At 53.6% G+C, this 20,992-nt stretch overlaps 2 protein-coding genes across 2 annotated transcripts in view; both read right to left on the minus strand.

The window, feature by feature from the left end:
• LOC120393801 (nuclear GTPase SLIP-GC-like) overlaps positions 1-20,992 on the minus strand; it is a 303,315-nt gene that overhangs the window by 138,448 nt on the left and 143,875 nt on the right. The window lies entirely within an intron of this gene.
• The window catches only part of LOC120393802 (nuclear GTPase SLIP-GC-like), a 105,485-nt gene that overhangs the window by 23,899 nt on the left and 60,594 nt on the right, over positions 1-20,992 (minus strand). The window contains exon 15 of the mRNA XM_039518291.1: positions 18,994-19,151. Coding sequence (XP_039374225.1) covers positions 18,994-19,151 — 158 coding nt within the window. The remainder of the gene's footprint in view (positions 1-18,993; positions 19,152-20,992) is intronic.

The following is a 20,992-nucleotide window of genomic DNA, read 5'->3' on the forward strand; positions in this document are numbered from 1 at the left end:
ACTAAAGCTCATTAAAAACTATCTCCGCTCTACAAGGAGTCAGGAACACTTGACTGGTCTTGCTATTCTTGCAATCAAACAAGACATGACTTTGTCTTTGTCATACGATGACATTATTACTGATTTTGCAGCCAAAAAAGCCAGAAAGATTGCTTTTAATTAAAAACAGATCCTTGTTTCAATACCTCTTCATATAAATTTCCAATAAAATGTTGACAAATTAAAAAAATTATATTATTTGCATCATTCTGTCAAATCAGAATTTTTTCTATAGTGCTACTTCTTTAGTGCTAGTCCAGCAGCATTACAACGTGCTTAATTAAGTTAAACTGGTTTTAATAACATGCATGTGGCAAGTCTTCCAATAGTGTAAGCTTATGTTTGTGTTGCTAAGAGCAAGACAGGGACAGGGGCACCAGTTTAATAATCCTGCCTAGGGCACCATAAATCCTAAGGACGGCCCTGCAGCTGAAATCAATGGAGCTGCAAAATTTGTCAAGGTGTCACCTTATTCTCCTTGAAATCCCTCCTTAAACTTGCATCCGAAGAAGTGGGTATTCACCCACGAAAGCTCATGCTGCAAAAAAGACGGTTACTCACCTGTAGTAACTGGTGTTCTTCGAGATGTGTTGCTCCAATCCATTCCAGTTAGGTGTGCGCGCCGCGCGTGCACGGCTTCTCCGGAACTTTTCCCCCTAGCAACCCCGGCGGGCCGGCTGGGCGCCCCCTGGAGTGGCGCCGCTATGGCGCTAAATATATACCCCAGCCGGCCCGTCCGCTCCTCAGTTCCTTCTTGCCGGCTACTCCGACAGTGGGGAAGGAGGGCGGGTCTGGAATGGATTGGAGCAACACATCTCGAAGAACACCAGTTACTACAGGTGAGTAACCGTCTTTTCTTCTTCGAGTGATTGCTCCAATGCATTCCAGTTAGGTGAATCCCAAGCCTTACCTTAGGCGGTGGGGTCGGAGTGAGACGTTGCGGAGTGTAAAACCGCGGAGCCGAAGGCTGCGTCGTCTCTAGACTGCTGCACCAACGCGTAGTGGGAGGCGAAGGTGTGGACCGAAGACCAGGTAGCCGCTCTGCAGATGTCCTGGATGGGGACATGGCTCAGGAAGGCGGCGGACGAGGCTTGCGCTCTCGTAGAGTGAGCGGTGAGTCGGCATGGAGTCACGTGAGCTAGCTCGTAGCATGACCGGATGCATTGGGTCACCCAGGAGGCAATGCGTTGGGTAGAGACTGGCTCGCCTTTCATGCGATCAGCGACTGCGATGAAGAGCTGGGTGGAACGCCGAAAAGGCCTTGTCCGGTCGATGTAAAACGCCAGCGCCCTACGGACGCCGAGGGTGTGGAGCTGTTGCCCGGGCGGCGTGGGGCTTCGGGAAGAAGACCGGGAGGAAGATGTCCTGATTAAGGTGGAAGGCCGAGACCACCTTTGGTAGGAAGGCCGGGTGAGGGTGAAGCTGCACCTTATCCGCGTGGAAGACGGTATAGGGAGGGCCCACCGTCAATGCTCGTAGCTCCGAGACTCTCCTTGCCGATGTTATGGCAACCAGGAAGGCCGTCTTATAGGAGAGGTAGAGGAGAGAACACGTGGCCATAGGCTCGAATGGAGGACCCGTGAGTCTGGCCAGGACGAGGTTCAGGTCCCAGGTCGGGGCAGGGCGACGCACCGGCGGGTACAAGCGGTCGAGGCCCTTCAGGAAGCGGGAGACCATCGGGTTGGCAAAGATGGTCCGACCCTCCACCGACGGACGAAAGGCAGACACCGCGGCGAGGTGGACTCTCAAAGAGGAAACCGCCAGACCCTGCTCCTTAAGGTACCATAGGTAGTCCAGGATGGTAGTGATGGGTACCACGAAAGGGTTGAGCCCCTGCTGGTCACACCAGAGCGCGAACCTCTTCCATTTTGCCATGTATGTAGTACGGGTGGAAGGCTTTCTACTTTCAAGCAGGACCTGCTGTACGGCTGCCGAACATCCCCTCTCTGCGTGGGTCAACCACGGAGGAACCAGGCTGTAAGATGGAGAGATTGCAGATTGGGGTGGAGGAGTCTGCCGAAGTCCTGTGTGATGAGGTCCGGCCACAATGGGAGGGTGATGGGCTCCCGAACGGAGAGCTCGAGCAGCAGGGTGTACCAATGCTGCCGCGGCCAGGCCGGAGCCACGAGTATCATGGTGGCTCGATCCCTCCGAAGCTTCTGGAGCACCCTGTGCACTAGCGGAAACGGAGGGAAGGCATAGAGGAGGTGAGCCTGCCACGGATAGAGGAAGGCGTCGGACAGAGATCCCGGCGAGTGCCCTCGGAACGAGCAGAACTGGAGGCACTTCCGGTTCGCCCTGGAGGCGAAGAGGTCGACCCGGGGAAACCCCCACCTCTGGAAAATCGTGTGTACCACGTCGGGACGGAGGGACCACTCGTGGGAGAGAAACGACCTGCTGAGGCGGTCGGCTAGCGTGTTCTGCACTCCCGGAAGAAAGGACGCTTCCAGGTGAATGGAGTGGGTCACGCAGAAGTCCCAGAGGAGGATCGCCTCCTTGCAGAGGGGGGACGAGCGAGCTCCGCCCTGCTTGTTCACATAGGCTAGAGCTGTTGTGTTGTCCGTGAATACTGTCACCCAGCGGCCTTGCAGGTTGGTCCGAAAGGCGTGACATGCAAAACGGATCGCCCGGAGCTCGCGGACATTGATGTGGAGAGCGAGCTCCTGGGGCGACCAGAGGCCTTGCGTGTGAAGGTCCCCCAGGTGAGCCCCCCAACCGAGTGCCGAGGCGTCCGTGGTCAGCGTCGCGGACGGACGAGGAGGGTGGAACGGTACTCCAGCGCAGACGATCTCTGGGTCGAGCCACCAGCGGAGGGACTCGAGGGTCGGTCTCGTGACCGTGACCACCATGTCGATGTGGTCGCGGTGCGGGCGGTACACCGACGCCAGCCACGACTGGAACGGACGGAGGTGGAGTCGCGCGTACGCGGTGACATATGTACACGATGCCATGTGACCGAGGAGGCGGAGGCATGACCGCACCGTCGTGGTCGGAAAGTTGACCAGCTCCCTGATGAGGGAGGCCATTGTCAGGTGCCGAGACGCGGCAGGCAGGCGCGCCCACCGAGGAGTCGAGGATCGCCAATGAATTCCACCCGCTGTGCGGGAGCAGGGTAGACTTCGGCATTGACAAGCAGTCCGAGGTGTTGAAAGAGGGACAGGATTTCCGCCACCTGTCGCTGTACTAGCCCCTGCGACTGCCCCCGAATCAACCAGTCGTCCAGATAGGGGTAGACATGGATCTGGCGCCTGCGAAGGGCTGCTGCTACCACTGCCATGCACTTTGTAAACACCCTCGGTGCCGTGGCAAGTCCGAAAGGTAACACGGCGAACTGGTAGTGGTCTTTGTTGACTAGAAACCGAAGGAAGCGCCTGTGAGGGGGGTAAATTGCGACATGGAAGTAAGCGTCCTTCATGTCGAGGGCGGCAAACCAATCTCCCGGATCCAGAGAGGGAATGATGGTCCCCAAGGTGACCATGCGAAATTTGGGCTTGAGCAGGTATTTGTTCAGCTCGCGAAGGTCCAGAATAGGACGTAACCCTCCTTTCGCCTTGGGGATAAGGAAATAACGGGAATAGAATCCCCTGCCCCGTCTGTCTGGAGGCACTACCTCTATGGCACCCACGCTCAGTAGAGTCTGGACCTCTTGCAGGAGGACTTGCTCGTGAGATGGGTCCCTGAAGAGGGACAGGGAGGGTGGGTGGGAAGGAGGGGGCGAAACAAATTGTAGACGGTATCCCGACTGGACAGTCTGAAGAACCCAGCTGTCCGATGTTATACGGGACCACGCAGGACGAAAATAGGAGAGGCGGTTGGAAAACAAACGGGGAGGATCCGAGATGGAGAGTGATGGGCCGCCCCCGGGCGTCCCATCAAAAGGCCTGCTTGGACCCTTGCGGGCCCTTGGAAGAGGCCTGGGACTGGTTGCGACGGTTACCCGAAGGCCGCCGGTGATTTTGTCCCTGACGTCTAGACGTGTACGGACGGTAACGCTGCTGCGGGAAGGACCGAGGGGCCTGTTGCCGGAAAGACCTGCGTTGCGGAGCCGGCGTGTGCATGCCAAGAGTTCGTATGGCGATACGCCCATCTTTCAAGGTCTGTATCCGCGAATCGGTCTTTTCGGAGAATAGGCCTTTCGTGTCAAATGGCAGGTCCTGCAGCGTGTACTGCACCTCTTGGGAGCGTGAGGATTGCAGCCATGAGATGCGACGCATCGCCACCCCTGTCGCTATTGTCCGCGCCCCCGAGTCCGCCGCGTCGAGGGCCGCCGTAATGGACGAGCGTGAGGACGTCTTTCCCTCCTCGAGCATCGCTGAGAACTCCTGGCGGGAAGTTGTCGGCAGAAGTTCGGTGTATTTTGCCAGGGATGTCAAGATGTCAAACACATACCTGGCCAGGAGGACCATTAGGTTAGCTATGCGCATCTGCAGTCCGCCCGCGGCGTAGACTTTACGGCCTAGCAGGTCCATCCTCCGAGCGTCCTTGGATTTGGGCGCCGGGGCGGTTGACCGTTCCGTTCACGGCCATTCACAGACTGCACGACAAGCGAGTCCGGGGTTGGGTGCGAGTATAAGTACTCATAGCCCGTAGGGGGGGCTGAGTACTTCCGCTCTACCCCCCGCGCCGTGGGGGGGATTGACGCAGGTGTTTGCCAGAGCGTGGCCGCGTTCTTTTGTATGGTCTTCACAAAAGGCAGTGCCACGCGCACTGGAGTGTCCGAACCGACCACATTAGTTATGGGGTCCTCATCCTCCTGGACCTCTGCCACCGGAAGGCCCATGGCCGTCGCCACCCGACGGAGTAGTTCCTGGTGGGCCTTGAGGTCAATGGGGGGCGGGTCTTTAGCAGAAGTCCCAGCCACCGCTTCGTCCGGGGACGATGACGAGGACATTGCTTGGCCGATGGCCTCCACTGGAGGGGCCGTCAGAGGCGCCTCAGCCAGGTCAGGCTGGACGGGGGCCTGGTGGTCCCGCGGCATCGAGGGCTCGCGGGGAGGTGACCCCGGAGGGCGACTGATCGACGCTTCGGGCACCCGGCGCTCCGCGGCGATGTCTCGTGGGGGAAGCGGAATGCCTTGCGCTTCGTGATGACCCCAGGGCACCCAGAATCCCCACTGCTGAGCACCTTGCGGATGGTCGTGTGGGGTTGGCGGCAATGAGCCGGTGCCGTCCGCGCCAGAGGCGACCGATGCCGGACGAGACGGCCAGGGTGGGGCGGAGCCCGAAGCCGAGGCTTGCGGAATACTGCCGGATGGTCTGGAGGCCCGGTGTCCGTCCGTCCGGTACCGGGAGGGAGACCTCGACCAACGGCCACCGCGGTGCCGGGAGCTCGACCGGTTCCGGGAGCTCGACCGGGAGCCGGACCTGCGGTGCGGAGCGGCTGCGGAGTTCGGTGTCGGGAACGGTTCGGGGCGGGACCTCCGGCTGCGTCGACGCGACGGTGATCGGGACCTTGACCGGTGCCGGGAGTGCGACCGGTACCGGGATGACGATCGGTACCGGGACTGCGACCGGCGGCGAGATGGCGAGCGGTACCGCGATGGGGAGCGGTGCCGAGATCTCGACCGGCTGGACGGCGAGCGGCGACGGGTCCTAGAGCGCGAGCGGGACCGAGAGTGTCGACCGTGCCGGTGGTCCACAGACGGAGGTCGGACCATCCTCGCCGGTTTTCCAGCCGACGGAACAGCCCGCACCGGCGGTGCCGGGGGCCGGAGGCTCGGTGCCTCTACGAGCTGAATTAGCTCTCGTGCGGCGGAGTACGTCTCCGGCGTCGTCGGCAGCCTTGGCTCAACTCCGGACGGCACCGGGGAGCGCGGCGGTACCGGACTCGACGGACCTGGCGGAGTCAACGGCCCAGTGTCTGCCTTGCGCGCGGTCACCACTGGGGGCGCCGGCGGCACAAGCACTTTAGCTGAGTCCTCAGCACGGGACTTAGCTATGGCTTTGGCGAGTCTACGCTTCCTCGCCGGCGAGAGTGAGCGGTGCCGGGTCTTCGGCGCCGGGGGTGGGGCCTGCGGGACCTCGGTACCGGGGCGGCCCGGTGCCGCTGGTGCGCTCTGAACCGAGGAGGTCCTCGGTGCCGGCGTCGCTGGTGCCGCCGGTTGGAGCGACGCTTCCATAAGTATCTGCTTAAGCCTGTGGTCCCGTTCTTTGCGTGTCCGTGGCTTAAAAGCAGAACAGATAACGCACTTGTCGGTGCGATGTCCTTCTCCGAGGCAACGGAGGCAAGCGTCGTGTGGATCTCCAACGGGCATAGGCTTTTGGCACACAGCGCAGGGCTTGAAGCCCGGTGCCCTGGGCATGAGCCCGCACCGGGGAGGGAAAAGGGGGGGGAAGCCCCCCTTAACCAACTACTATCTAGAACAACTACACTAAGACAACTATAAGAACTGAAACACTAACTATACAACTAACTATATATATACAAAAAACGAAGAGTGAAGGCTAGGGTGGTGGAGGGCAGAGAGCACTCCACAGTTCCGACCGGCCGTCACGGGCGGTAAGAAGGAACTGAGGAGCGGACGGGCCGGCTGGGGTATATATTTAGCGCCATAGCGGCGCCACTCCAGGGGGCGCCCAGCCGGCCCGCCGGGGTTGCTAGGGGAAAAAGTTCCGGAGAAGCCGTGCACGCGCGGCGCGCACACCTAACTGGAATGCATTGGAGCAATCACTCGAAGAAGAACGTCTGTTAGTCTATAAGGTGCCACAGGATTCTTTGTTGATATTAGACCTGGACATCCTTTGAAAACTGGATAATAGAAATGGGATAAAATTTTATAGTGCAAAGTACAAGGTTATGCACTTAGGAATTAACAAGAATTTTTGCTATAAGCTGGGAACTTATCAGTTGGAAGCGACAGAGGAGGAGCAAGACCTAAGTGTATTGGTGGATCACAGGAAGACTATAAGCCGCCATTGTGATGTGGCCGTGAAAAAGGCTAATGCGATCTGAGGATGCATCAGGCGCGGTATTTCCAGTTGCGATAAGGAAGTGTTAATACCATTATACGAAGCACTGGTGAGAGCTCATCTGGAATACTGTGTGCAATTCTGGTCTCCCATATTTAAGAATGATGAATTCAAACTGGAATAGGTGCAGAGAAGGACTACTATGATGACCCAAGGAATGGAAAACCTGCCTTATGAGAGGAGACTCAAAGAGCTTGGCTTGTTTAGCCTAACCAAATGAAGGCTGAGGGGAGATATGACTGCTCTGTATACATACATCAGAGGGATAAACACCAGGGAGGGAGAGGAGTTATTTAAGTTAAGGGCCAGTGCTGACACAAAAACAAATAGCTATAAACTGGCCATCAACAAATTCAGGTGGCCTCCCAAGGGGAGCAGTGGGGGGCAAAAACCTAACTGGCTTCAATGCTGAACTTGATAAATTATGGAGGGGATGATTTGATGAGACGGCCTACAATGGCATGTAGCCGATCTTCGACTGCTAGTAGCAAATATCCCCAGTGGCGGTGGTGGGACACTAGATGGGGAGGGCTCTAAGGTACTACACGGAATTCTTTCTGAGGTGTCTAACTGGTGTGTCTTTCTGAAATGCTCAGTGTCCAAGGGACTGCCATATTTGGGGTCAGGAAGGAATATTTCCCTCAGATCAGATTGGCAGAAATCCTGGGCGGTGGGGGGAGGGGTGTTGCCTTCCTCTGCAGCATGGGGCATGGATCACTTAGAGGTTTAAACTAGTGTAAATGGTGGATTCTCTGTCACTTGAAGTCTTGAAATCATGATTTGAGGACTTCAGTAACTCAGCCAGAGGTTCTGGGTCTATTATAGGAGTGGGTGGGTGAGGTTCCGTGGCCTGCAAGGAGCAGGAGGTCAGACTAGATGACCATGATGGTCCCTTCGGGCCTTAAAGTGTTAGTCTGTGACTTCTGTCTCTTGGCTGACTGCTGGACTCCTGACCCCAGCTCTGACCCATACTCTGAATCCTGGCCTCTGACCATCCCTGCTCTGACCACTAGGCATGACCGTTCAAGCCCCAGTCATGACACATTATTATGATTGGTCTAATATGATATTGGTCTATTATGATATTCCGGTGCCCCACTGTATTGTCAATACCTCCTGACTTTGTGTCATCTGCAAACTTTATTAGCACGCTCCCACTTTTTGTGCCAAGGTCATGAATAAAAATGTTAAATAAGATGGTTCCCAAGACCAATCCCTGAGGAACTCCACCAGCAATCTCCCTGCAGACTCACAGTTCACCTTTCAGTATGACCTGTTGTAGTCTATCCTTTAATCAGTTCCTTATACACGTCTCAATTCTCATATTAACTCCCATCTTCTACAATTTAACTAATTTCCCATGTGAAACTTTATCAAATACCTTACTGAAATCCAGGGAGATTAGATCTACTGCATTTCCTTTGTCTAAAAAAATTAGTTGTTTTCTCAAAGAAAGATCAGCTTGGCCTGGCACTATCGACCTTCTGTAAAACCCTGTTGTACGTTATACCAAGTCCTGTTTACCTCTGTGTCCTTAACTACTTTCTCTTTCTTTTGTTCTAAGACCTTGCGTACAACTGAGGTCAAACTAACAGGGCCGTAGTTTTTCAGATCTCTTTTTCCCCCTTTCTTAAAAACAGCTACTATATTAGCAATCCTCCAATCACAGGGTATGACTCCCGAGTTTTCCAGATTCATTAAAAATTCTTGCTATTGGGCTTGTGATTTCATGTGCCAATTCCTTCAATAAACTTGGAGATTATCCAAACCCTCTGATTTAGTCCCATGAAGCTTTTTAGTTTGACTTGCACCTCAGATGTGGTAATTTCTACTATCAGAGGGGTAGCCATGTTAGTCTGGTTCTGTAGAAGCAGCAAAGAATCCTGTGGCACCTTATAGACTAACAGACGTTTAGCAGCATGAGCTTTCGTGGGTGAATACCCACTTCTTGCATCCGAAGAAGTGGGTATTCACCCACGAAAGCTCATGCTGCTAAACATCTGTTAGTCTATAAGGTGCCACAGGATTCTTTGCTGTAATTTCTACTGTACTTCCATATCCTCATTTCCATTAGCCACCCTGCTACTAACCCCTGAGCTCCTCATTCACCTTATTAAAAACTCAGGCAAAGTATTTGTTTAGGTGTTAGGCCATGTTTAGATGATCTTTGATCTCTGCCCATCCTCAGTGTTTAGGGGTCCTCCTTCTTTTTTCCTTGTTTTCTTTTTATTTATATGGCTACAGAACTGTTTACTATTGGTTTTAATTCCCTTTGCAAGGTTCAGCTCTGCTTGGCTTTGGGCAGTTCTCACTTTTCCCCTACACTTACTGACCTTCACGAGGTAGTTTTCCTTGCTGATCCTTCCCATCTTCCATTCTTTGTAGGCTTTCTGCTTTCTCTTAATAATGTGTTAGATACACTTGCTCATCCAGCTTGGTCTGGTAACGCTTCCCTACAAATTTCCCCCCTTGCTTGGGATCCAGGCTTCAGGTAGCTTCTGCAACTTTGATTTAAAGGAATTCCAAGCCTCCTCCACATTTAGATCCTTCAGTTCTTCAATCCAGTCCACTTCCCTAACTAATTCCCTTAATTTTCTAAAGTTTTCCCTTTTGACATCAATAGTTGCAGATCTATTTGTGGTTTTCCCTCCATTTAGTTTAAACTGAATTAGCTCATGATCACTCGGAACCAAGATTGTCCTCTACAACCAGTTCATCTCAGAGGTTCTCACTAAACACTAATATCAAAATCTAAAATGGCATCACCTCTTGTGGGTTCAGTGACTCTTTGGTGAAGAAATCTGTCAGACATCACATCCAGGACAATCTGGGCCCGACTATTATTACTAGCACTTGTCCTCCAATTTGTATCTGGGAAGTTAAAGTCTCCCATAATCACACAATTCCCAGTAGTATTTATTTCACTAAAGACGTCTCTATCCAGATCAAAATCAGATCCTGGGGTCTGTAGCCGACCCCCAGCACTAACCCAGTAGAGTCACTGGTAGCTTTCTTCCCCAAAGTGATTTTGACCCTAAACAGACTCTGTTTTAGCCATTCCGTCACTCCTAATTTCTTTACAGTCTGCCTCATCCTTAATATGCAATGCTGCTCCACCACCTTTACCTTTAGTCCTGTCTTTTCTGAACAGCACGTACCCTTCAATACCTGTACTCCAGTTATGACTACTATGCCACCATGTTTCTGATATCTCTATAGTATCCGGTTTCACTTCCTGCATCAGTAGTTCTAGCTACTCAATGTTGTTCCTCAGGCTCTGTGAATTGGTGTACAGACATCTTAACTGTTGCTGGTTGGCTTTGCTCAGATTCCTCACCCAATTGCGTACAGTCATTCTACTGCCAGTATCACCTGTCTGCTACCTTCACTGGTACTGGCAGTATCTTCCCAGTTAATGTCCATTCTCCTACCTACTGCTGTATTCTTTCTTTCTTGATTTTCCTCCTGGTTAATACTAGAATCAGGCATGGAGATTACATGAGCATCTCCCAACCGTCTCCCCCAAGTTCCTAGTTCAAAGCTTTTTTATTCAGTTGTGCCAACCTCCATCCCAGAAGTCTATTTCCCTCCCTACTCAGGTGGAGTCCATCCTCTGTCTGTGACTGCCTCCCCGTAGTCAAACATCCCAAAGCCCTCCTTATAGTACCACTGCCTGAGCCATCTGTTGAGCATCATAATCTTGTCTTGCCTTCATTATCCTCCTCCAGGGACAGGTAAAATTCCACTGAAGATGAGATTCCATTTCCTTAAGCATCTTCCCCAGTCTGGCACAGTCTCCCTTGATGCACTCTAGAACGAATCTACCAGTATCATTTGTTCCCATGTGAAGTACAGTCAATTGATTCTTTCCTGCTCCTGTTAGGATCCTCTTCAGCCTCTGATCCACATCCCATATCCAGGGCTATATTTCCAATTAGGCACATGCATAGGGGCAACAGCGTTCTAGGGGCAGCTAAGATTGCCAAGTATGCAATTTCCTAGCCCAACTGGGCTATTTTTAGCAGTTGCGAGTCGCAGTACTTTGGGCTATTTTGCTGCCCTGCTGCCACTGGCCACACTGCTCGGGAGGGAGATCTGCCCCACCGCCTGCCGAGATGTCCCACATGCTGCTGGTCTCATATCGTGCCTCCTCCCCTTAGCCATTTGCAACATGTGCAGAAGTCTTGTCCGAGGGAGTCAGAATTTTCCAGAGGCCACTGTGGTGCCAGAACAGCCTGAGCTGGCTGAGGCTGACTGGTCTGGTGAGTGGCAGCAAACAGCTGGCAGACGGGTGGCAGGGGCATTTTTTCCTCAAGTCACAGCAGCCTTCTTGGAGCCAGGTTCGGAGGCAGAGCAGGCCACACAGGGCTGCGTGGGGGTGGTTGTCACCGGGCCACATGGGGATGCAAGAGGGGGCTCCAGGCAGAGCCACATGGGGAGCAAGGGGGGGTGCTGAAGATTCTATGCCTAGGGGCACGTACATTGTAAATCCAGCCTGGCCTGTGTCTTAGCGCCCGTCAGACAGCACACCCTTCTTTTCTCCGGATCAGCTCTGGTGACAACCTCTCTGTTCTTCATAGTAAGGAGCCCCCAGTCAGATAGATCTGCCTCATCCTGGAGGTGGTGTGATTCTCCAGCCTTCTTTCTGGCTGAAAGTTCTCTTCTCTTTTGTTCTCTCTTGCAATCTTCTGCGAGTCGGCCCCAGGAAGATAGAGGCCTTCTCTATCGACTCTTCCTCTCTGCTGTTAGGGCTAGACACTCTTCTCCTCTTCCTTGCCTCTCACCTTCCATTACTGCCTGCTGTGGCCCTTCTTCATTCTCCAGCTCAGCAAACCTGTTCCTGAGCGCTATGCATCCCTCACCAGCTGGTCTTTTCCTCTGCCTGGTTCTCATAGTCACATGCTTCGTCTGGCCACTTTCTTCCCCCAGCAGTCTACCTCCCAGTTCTCCAGTCCAGCTTGCAGCTGAGAGTCTTGACTTTTCCCTTCAGCGTCCTCTCGCCTTCTCTCCATCATCTGCTCGATCTCCTTTGAAATTCAGCCTAGTTCCCACTTGCATCTCCAAGCCTTGGATCTTCTCTTCCACCAGCTCTATCAGGTGGCACTTCATGCAACTGAAGCTCTTTTCAGGTACCCGCTCCAGGCTAATGTACATCCTGCAGCTTCTGCATCCGGTCATCTTCCTTGTCTCTTCCATTCCTTGGGTCACTACCACTGCTGCCCTTGTATCTGTCATAACCTTCCCGCCTAAGCTCCTGTCAGGTGGAAACAAAAACACACAAACACCAAGCAGTCCCTCCCTCAAGCTCCCCTTATAAACTCCCACTGGAACTCCCTTGTTTTCAGTTCTGTTTGCTAGCTCCTGTGCCACTGATTGGCTGCTTTCCTGCCATTATAGGGCCTCTAATCAGGGAAGTCCCACCCTCTATTTGGGGAAGTCCCATCCCCTAATCAGGGAAGTCCCACCTTCTAATTGGGGTAGGCTCTTCCCCTAATCGAGGCTCTGCTATGATCAAAGGCTCTGCTTCTCTCATAGCTGGCCCCTATCAGTCTCTGCAAACTGAAACAACCACCACCACCACACAACACACAAGAACTCACTCACTTCCCCTAAGGAACAGGGGCTTGCCTCCTCCCTTCTCCTCCAACACAACTCCCACTCAAATTCCACTGTTTTCAGCTCTGCACATCACTACAGCTAGGGAGTTCACCTTGTTTCACAGACACTCCTCATGGGTTTAACTAGGGTGCCTGGACCAAACAGCGCCACGAGGGAAGCTGTCAGTCTGGCCTTCCCAGGTGGTACTTCCTGTGGTGTTTATCTCCTCAGGGTCTAGATCAGTGGCTCTCAAACATTTGTACTGGTGACCTCTTTCACACAGTGTAAAAGACGGTTACTCACCATTGTAACTGTTGTTCTTTGAGATGTGTTGCTCATATCCATTCCAGTTAGGTGCGTGCGCGCCGCGTGCACGTTCATCGGAAGATTTTTACCCTAGCAACACTCGGTGGGTTGGCTGGGCGCCCCCTGGAGTGGCGCCGCTATGGCGCAGGATATATACCCCTGCCGACCCATCCGCCCCTCAGTTCCTTCTTGCCGGCTACTCCGACAGTGGGGAAGGAGGGCGGGTCTGGAATGGATAGGAGCAACACATCTCGAAGAACAACAGTTACAACAGTGAGTAACCGTCTTTTCTTTTTCGAGTGATTGCTCCTATGCATTCCAGTTAGGTGATTCCCAAGCCTTACCTAGGCGGTGGGGTCGGAGTTAGATGTTGCAGAATGCAAAACTGCTGAGCCAAAGGCTGCATCATCTCTGGACTCTTGGGCCAATGAGGCAAAGGTGTGGACCGAGGACCAGGTAGTTGAACGACACATCCCCTGAAAGGGTATGTGAGCCAGGAAGGCAGCAGAGAAGCCTGAGCCCTGGTGGAATGTGCCGTAAGGTGGCTCTATGGATCATGGGCCAAAACACAGGTGGTGCAGATGCACGACGTCATTGAAGATGAAATCCTCTAGGAGGAGACAGGTATGCCCTTCGTCTGGTATGCCAGTACGACGAAGATTTGGGGGCGTTACGAAAGGGCTTTGTCCGCTCGATATAGATTGTGGATGCCCTACTGACGTCTAGGGAGGGCAATTGTTGCTCTCCTTGCGATGAGTGTGGCTTCGGAAAGAAGACCGGAAGGAAGATATCCTGGTTGATATGAGAGGCTGACACCACCTTTAGGGAGGAAGGCCGGACGTGGTCACAACCGCCCTTGTCCTTGAGAAACACGGTATACCGTGGGTCCATCGTGAGAGCCTGAAGCTCGGAGGCTCGTCTGGCCGATGGAAAGGCTACAAGTAAAAACTGTCTTCCAGGACAAGTATGTCAGTGAGCATGTTGTCAGTGGCTCGAATGGGGCGATCATAAACTGGTTAGAACCAGGTTGAAGACCCAGGTTTTGGCGGGGGCCAACTGGGGGGTATAACGCCCCAAGACCTTGAGGAACCTAAAAACCACAAGGTGTAAGAATACGGAGTGGCCACTCTCCGCTGGGTGGAAGGGAGAGATGGCTGCCAAGGGTACCCTTAATGAGGACCGCGCCAGGTCCTGTTTGAGAGACCAGAGGTAGTCCAAGACGGACTGGATCGGGACCTCGGCGGGAGAAACATTGTGCGTTTCGTAGCAGCAGGAGAAACGCTTCCACGCTGCCAGATACGTTAACCGAGTGGAAGATTTCCTACCACCCAGGAGAATCCTGTAGAACCAAGGCAGTACAGTGCAACTGGGACCGGTTTAGCCACGCAGCAGCCATGCTGTGAGGTGCAGGGATTACAAGTCTGGGTGGTGAAGCTTGCCGTGATCCCGCGTCATGGGGTCTGGGCAAAGAGGCAGGGAAATAGGGTTGGCTACCGACAGGGGTAGCAACCTGGTGTACCAGTGCTGCCTGGGTTACGCTGGAGCGATCATGATCAGGTGCACTCTGTCCCTGCGGAGTTTTAGCAGGACCCTGTGAACCAGCGGGAACGGTGGAAAGCGTACAGGCGATGGCTCATCCACGGCATCAGAAAACACCTCCAAAACTGAGCCCGGGGAGAGGCTTTGGAATGAGGAGAACTTCTCTCTCTTTTCGTTCTCGCGAGAGCGAAGAGGGCTATGCGGGGAAAGTCCCACTTCCAGAAAACGGAATGGATAATGTCCGGAGGAAACGGCCACTTGTGAGACAGGAAGGATCTGCTGAGGCGAGCCGCCAGCTGAAACGCCTGGTATACAAGGCAGACTGCTCTCAGCTCTCGGACATTGATGTGTAAGGCCAGCTCTTGAGCCGACCGAAGCTGTGAGTGCGAAACTGACCCAGGTGAGCACCCAGCCGAGAGATGGGGTGTCTGTCATGAGGGACCCCGAGGAGTGAATGGAACAGCATCCCTGGATACACCAGGGAGGGCGCTGACTCCCGGTCGAGGGAGCCTAGGATGCTCAGGGGGAACGAGACGACCATGAATATGCTATCTCTGCCCGGGTGGTACACCAAGATGAGCCACGATTGAAGGAGACGGAAGCGAAGCCTGGCATGTTTGGAAACAAACGTGCAGACAGCCATGTGACTCAGGAAACCTAGGCAAGTGCGAACCAAAGTTGTCAGGAAGGTCCGTAGACCTTGTACAATTGTTACCATCGCCTGCAACCAAGGCTGAGGTAAGCAGGCTCTGGCGAGACTGGAGTCCAGGATGGCCCCAATGAATTCTATTCCCTGTGTGGGAATCAGAGTGGATTTTTCTATCGATCATCAGGCCTAGACACAGGAATAGGTCCGTGTCGATGCCCACATGACTGGTAACTTGGGCCCGGTGGTCCCTCTGGAAACGACGGTTGGCCCGAAACCGGGGGTACCTTCTCTGTGGAAGAGAAATGGCGACGTGAAAATACGCGCCCTGCATATCGAGGGTGGCATACCAGTCTCCGGGATCCAAGGATGGGATGACGGTCCCCATGGGTACCATACGGAACTTATCTGCATCGTGAACTTGTTGAGTCCCGCAGATCTAGGATACGTCTGAGACCTCCCTTCGCCTAGGGGATTAAGTTTCGTCCTTAGGTACCTCCTGTATAGCTCCGATGAAGAGGAGCGTCCGCACCTCTTACAAGAGGAATCGCTCATGAGAGGGGTCCCTAAGAGGGACGAGGATGGGTAGGCTTTTGCCCCATTGGCGGTTAGAAGGACCCCAATTTTGGCTCCTTTGGGGTCCTGATTGACGCCTACGACCGCGTAAGCGACTCCTGCTGGCAAAGTCCTGGCTTTGTCTAGGCGCAGGGTAAGAGCGGTGAGGCTGGGGACGGAAGGGTCGGCGCTGAAGCACCGGCGTGTGCATGCCGCGAGAGAGCGGAAAGTGACCCTGTTGCCCTTTAGGCTTTGCAGCCTAGGGCCAGTTTTTTCAGAGAACAGGCCTTTGCCATTGAAGGGCAAGTCCTGTATAGTGTGCAGCAGCTGCGAGGGAAGGCTCGATAACCGGAGCCATGAAATGCGCCTCGTGGCAACACCCGAGGCCAGAGTCATGGCAGCGGAGTCAGCTGCATCCAACGAGGCCTGGAGGGAAGCTCTCGCTAGCGACTTCCTGTGTTCCAGGAGGGCATCGAACTCTTGACGGGAGTTCTGAAGAACCGACTCTGTAAATTTGCCCACCGCCACCCATAGTAGCAGCTAAGCAGGGCTTGCTAGTTTGCTACACAAAGTTGCTGGGCTCCCACCGAGTACATCTTACGGCCCAGTAAGACCATTCGGCTAGCCTCCTTGGATTTAGGGGCTGGTGCCTACTGGCCATGGCGTTCCGTCCCATTGAGGGACTGGATGACAAGGGAGCGGGGCGGGGGGGAGATGTACATATAGGTACTCGTACCCCCTGGAGGATACCATGTACTTGCATTTCGATCAGAGGAGGGCCCGAGGAGTATGTTCCTGCCCCCGCCTCATCTGGGGAGGAGGAAGAAGAAAGGCCAGGTACAAGCGGGTCCTGTGTGGGCTCGCGCTCCTGGGCAACCTCCTGATCCGGTGGGATCTGGGAGCGGCCCTGCTCTGTAACGGTCGGAGGGAGACGGCTAATTGTCGCCTCTGGCACCCAGAGCTCCGACGGAACGGAGCGAGATGGGAGCACCGGTATGCCTCTGGCGTGGTAGTACGCCCAAGGTGACTAGAATGACCACTGATAGGGCTCCTGGAAGACTCTGGAGGGCACATCAGAAACTAGAGTACTGCGCATATGAAGTGTCCGCACGGGGCAACACTGATGCGTGGCTGGATGGCCCTGGAGGAGCTGAAAAGCCCTTGGTAGAGTCTCCCTCGCTAACCGACTTCACTCGACGCGGCACCGGGGATCGGTACCGGGAGACATACCAGTACCGAGAACGGGACCTGCCACCGGAGCTGTGCCGGGCGGTCGACCGAGAGCGCGAAGCTCGATGTTCAGGAGTGGATATGGGAGTCCCGGTGCCTAGGGCAGTGCCGGGAGCTGGATAGGTGCTGAGTGTACCGGGCCGGCAAACGGGATGCCGACCGGTGCCGCGAGTACTACTGGTACCGAAATGAAGAACGGTGCCAAGACTGTGAGCGGCGTTGGGACCTCGATCGGTGACGGGACCGAGAACGTCTGCGGGACCGCGATCGTGAGCGGTGCCACTCTGTGGTGCCGACGCAGGGTGGCGTGAGCAAGACAGGCTCGCCGATAGACAATATAACCCGCACCGGTGATGCCGGGGGTTAAACCAGCGCAGGCTCTGCCCCTGCCATCAACTCCCTCGCTGAGGAAATGTTTCCGGCGTGGAGGGAATAGTGAGCTCGACCACAGTTCGCACCGGGGAGCGTTCAGGTGCTGGACTCGACGGCTCTTGCGTGGCCGGAGTCTACAATGCTGATACTGTTGGTGCCGCAGCAGGTACCGGTGCCGAGCAGTGCGACGTAGTAGAGTGCTCGGGCTGCGGAGCAGGCGGCTCGGACGCAGCTTAATAGCGAGCTCGACCACGGTTCGTACCAGGGAGCTTTCCAGCACGGACTCGACGGCTCTTGCCTGGCCGGAGTTAACGGTGCGGACATTGTCGGTGCCGCGGCAGACATCGGTGCCAGGCGATCCGACTGAGCATAGCGCTCGGCTGCGGAGCAGGCGGCTCGGACGCAGCGTCATAGCGAGCTCGACCACGGTCTATACCGGGGAGCTTTCCAGCACCGGACTCAATGGCCCTTGCCTAGCCGGAGTTAATGGTGTGGATATTGTTGGTGCCACGGCAGACATCTGTGCCGGGCGATCCGACTGAGCATAGCGCTCGGCTGAGGAGCAGGCGGCTTGGACGCAGCAAGGATATTGTGCCTCTTCATCCTCCAGGAGAGGGATCCATGCCGAGTGGACGGCGGAGCCAGCGACAGCCGGTGCCGAGAGGCCTTGGCGGTACTGGCGATCCGGTGCCGAGGGAGCGCTCCTTGAAGATTAACCAGCGCTCGGCGCCGAGAGCTGCCTCCCTCAGGAGCTGTTTGAGACGAAAGTCCCGATACTCTTTGTTATCGGATTAAAGGCTTCACAAATGCGGCACTTATCTGTGAGGTGAGATTCCTCTAGGCACTTAGGAGAGGATCTCTTGTCGGCATCGGCTTGTGGCCGGCCGAGCATTATAAAACCCTGTGGACCGGGCATTGGACCCAGCACCGGGTGAGGGGAAGGGGATAAACCCCGAACCCCTGTGAAATAAATACATTATACTATACTACAAACAAATAAATTAACTACAACTATAAACATCTGAACTATATACTTAACGAGAGAAACTACGAGTAGCTAGGGAAGTGGAGGTCAGCTAAGCCGCGCTCCACTGTTCCAACGACCGACACGGGCAGTAAGAAGGAACTGAGGAGCGGATGGGTCGGCAGGGGTATATATCCTGCGCCATATCGGCGCCACTCCAGGGGGCGCCCAGCCGACCCACCAAGTGTTGCTAGGGTAAAAATCTTCCGACGAACGTTCACGCGGCGCGCACACACCTAACTGGAATGCATAGGAGCAATCACTCGAAGAAGAACCCCCCTTATCAATTAAAAATACTTTAACATTTAACACTATTTTAAATGCTGGAGGTGAAGGGGGGTTTGGGGGCAGAGGCTGACTGCTCGCAACCCCCCATGTAAAAATCTCGCAACCCCCGAGGAGTCACAACCCCCCATTTGAGAACCCCTGGTCTATATGATAACACATGCAGCCCTACCACATGCAGCCCTGCTTGGTAGTGGTGCGGAGGTGTCAGCCGTCCTGTACACCCAGTTTCTAGCCTCCACAGAGCCTCACGTCATGCTCCAGCTGGAATGGGGTTAGGGGAGCTGCTGGGGCACTCCACCAGACTGGGTTACCCAGGAAGGCCAGAGACCAGGGTTCTGCAGGATCCTGGGGCCAATGGCGAGCCCAGGGAGCCCTACCAAAGGAGACTCGGTGTCTTTGCAGCCTGAGTGGGGCAGGGCTCCTCTCACCTGAATATGTTTGCGAACGTGGGGTCGATTTTGTCATAGATGGGCTGAGTGAGGGCGCCGTTGAGGTCTATGCGGGTGACGATCCAGGACGCGTATACACCATTCTTCTGGCACTCGGCTTTCAGGGTCATGTGGAAGCCTTGGTAGCCAGTGTCTCGCTGGATAATTGGAAACACAGTTGTAATGAAGTAGGTATGGGATACATTCCTTACGATTTGTATTACAGTAGGACCTATAGACCCCAGCTGAGCTAGGGCCCCATTGTGTGGGGAGCTGTACATACATGCAGTGGAGCTGGAAGGTGTAATTTTCAGCTCAAGTAGACATATCCACACTAACTCTGATCCGTCCAAGACCCAAAGTATGTACTTGGGGCAGCAAACCCTCCCTACCCCCAGCCACCTGTGCCGACACTGCTACACTTCTATTTGTAGTGCATTCGCTCGATCAGATGCCAGCTGCAGTGTAGATGCACCAATAATGAGAGACAGGCTCTGTCCTGAAGAACTACTCTAACCCATGTGCTTTACACTGCAGCATTTGACTTTGTCCCTCCATGGGAAAGGGGAGATACAGTGGGGAGAGACATGGATCTTAGCTGGTTATTCTGTGTCTTTGCACACAGACATGCAGCGCGCAGGGCAGGACAACTCAGAAAGACCCAGAAACTTCCAGAACAGGGCATGGCAGTTAGTGATGAGCTCAGTAGTGGTTAATGAGGCTGTGTAGCTTTGCAGGTCATACCCAAGTCACCTCTGAGAGCTGAGCTAATCAGAGAGTGGAGGGAAGGTTATAAATAGAGGAATTAAAAACAGCCCTGTGGACTCAGCAGCTGATTGAAGCAGGACCAAGAACTGAGGCTGCTGTGAGGGCTGGGTACCATCCCTGCACCACTCCGGGAACAGGTCAGTGCTATTCCAGCTTTACTTACTGGTGAAGTATTAGGATAATGTTGGTCCACAGTGTGATGTTGCACTCCATATGCTTTATAAAAATATGCTTGGACTGTGACTATAATGTAACTGGAATATGCTTTATGCAAAGGTCTCTTGTAAGGTATCATTACAAAACTTATAATCTACTGAGTGTGCTCATCCTATTTGTATGAATGTATCATTCTTGTATCTGAAGCTAGAAATATGAAGTATTACTCTGAAGTCCTAATGTAATTATGCAAAGTGTGGGCCGTTAATGATGGTGTAGAATCTTGATGGCTCCCATTGACCAGGACAATTGGTTGTAAATAGCTTTGTTTACTTGTGAGCCTTCCTGTATACGTGGGAGCCAGCCAGTGGGTAATGAAGTCTCACAGGACATGTGAACATGTCTCATGATACAGGAATCCATCTTAAACCTGGTGCTTTTCCATTTAGAAGGAGGGTGGAAACCCAGAGAGAGACAAAGGATTCCCGCCTTGTTCCAAAGCTATATAAGGGGGTGGAACAGAACAAAGGGGGATGCAGTCATGAGAAATTCCATAGTTACCACCTGAGCTGGAACTAACAAGAACTGTACTGGGGAAAGGATTGGGCCCAGACTAGGAAGGAGTCTAGTCTGTGAAAGAAGCTTATTGGGACATCTCTGAGGGTGAGATTTACCTATATTCAGTTTCTTTACTGTATTAGGCTTAGACTTGCGTGTTTTTGTTTTATTTTGCTTGGTAACTTACTTTGTTCTGTCTGTTATTACTTGAAACCATTTAAATCCTACTTTTTATAGTTTATTATTATTATTATTATTATTATAATAATTGTTTATTAGTAAACCCATAGTAAGCAATTAATGCCTGGGGAGCAAACAGCTGTGCATATCTCGCTATCAGTGTTATAGAGGGCAGACAATTTATGAGTTTGCCCTGTATAAGCTTTATACAGAGTAAAACGGATTTGTTTGGGGTTTGGATCCCATTGGGAGCTGGGTGTCTGGGTGCTGCAGACAGGTGACTCGCTGAGCAATTTTTAGTTAAAGTCTGCAGCTTTGGGGGTGTGGACCAGACTTG

The sequence above is a fragment of the Mauremys reevesii genome, unplaced genomic scaffold, assembly GCF_016161935.1.
Source record: "Mauremys reevesii isolate NIE-2019 unplaced genomic scaffold, ASM1616193v1 Contig31, whole genome shotgun sequence".
Lineage (NCBI taxonomy): Eukaryota > Metazoa > Chordata > Testudines > Geoemydidae > Mauremys > Mauremys reevesii.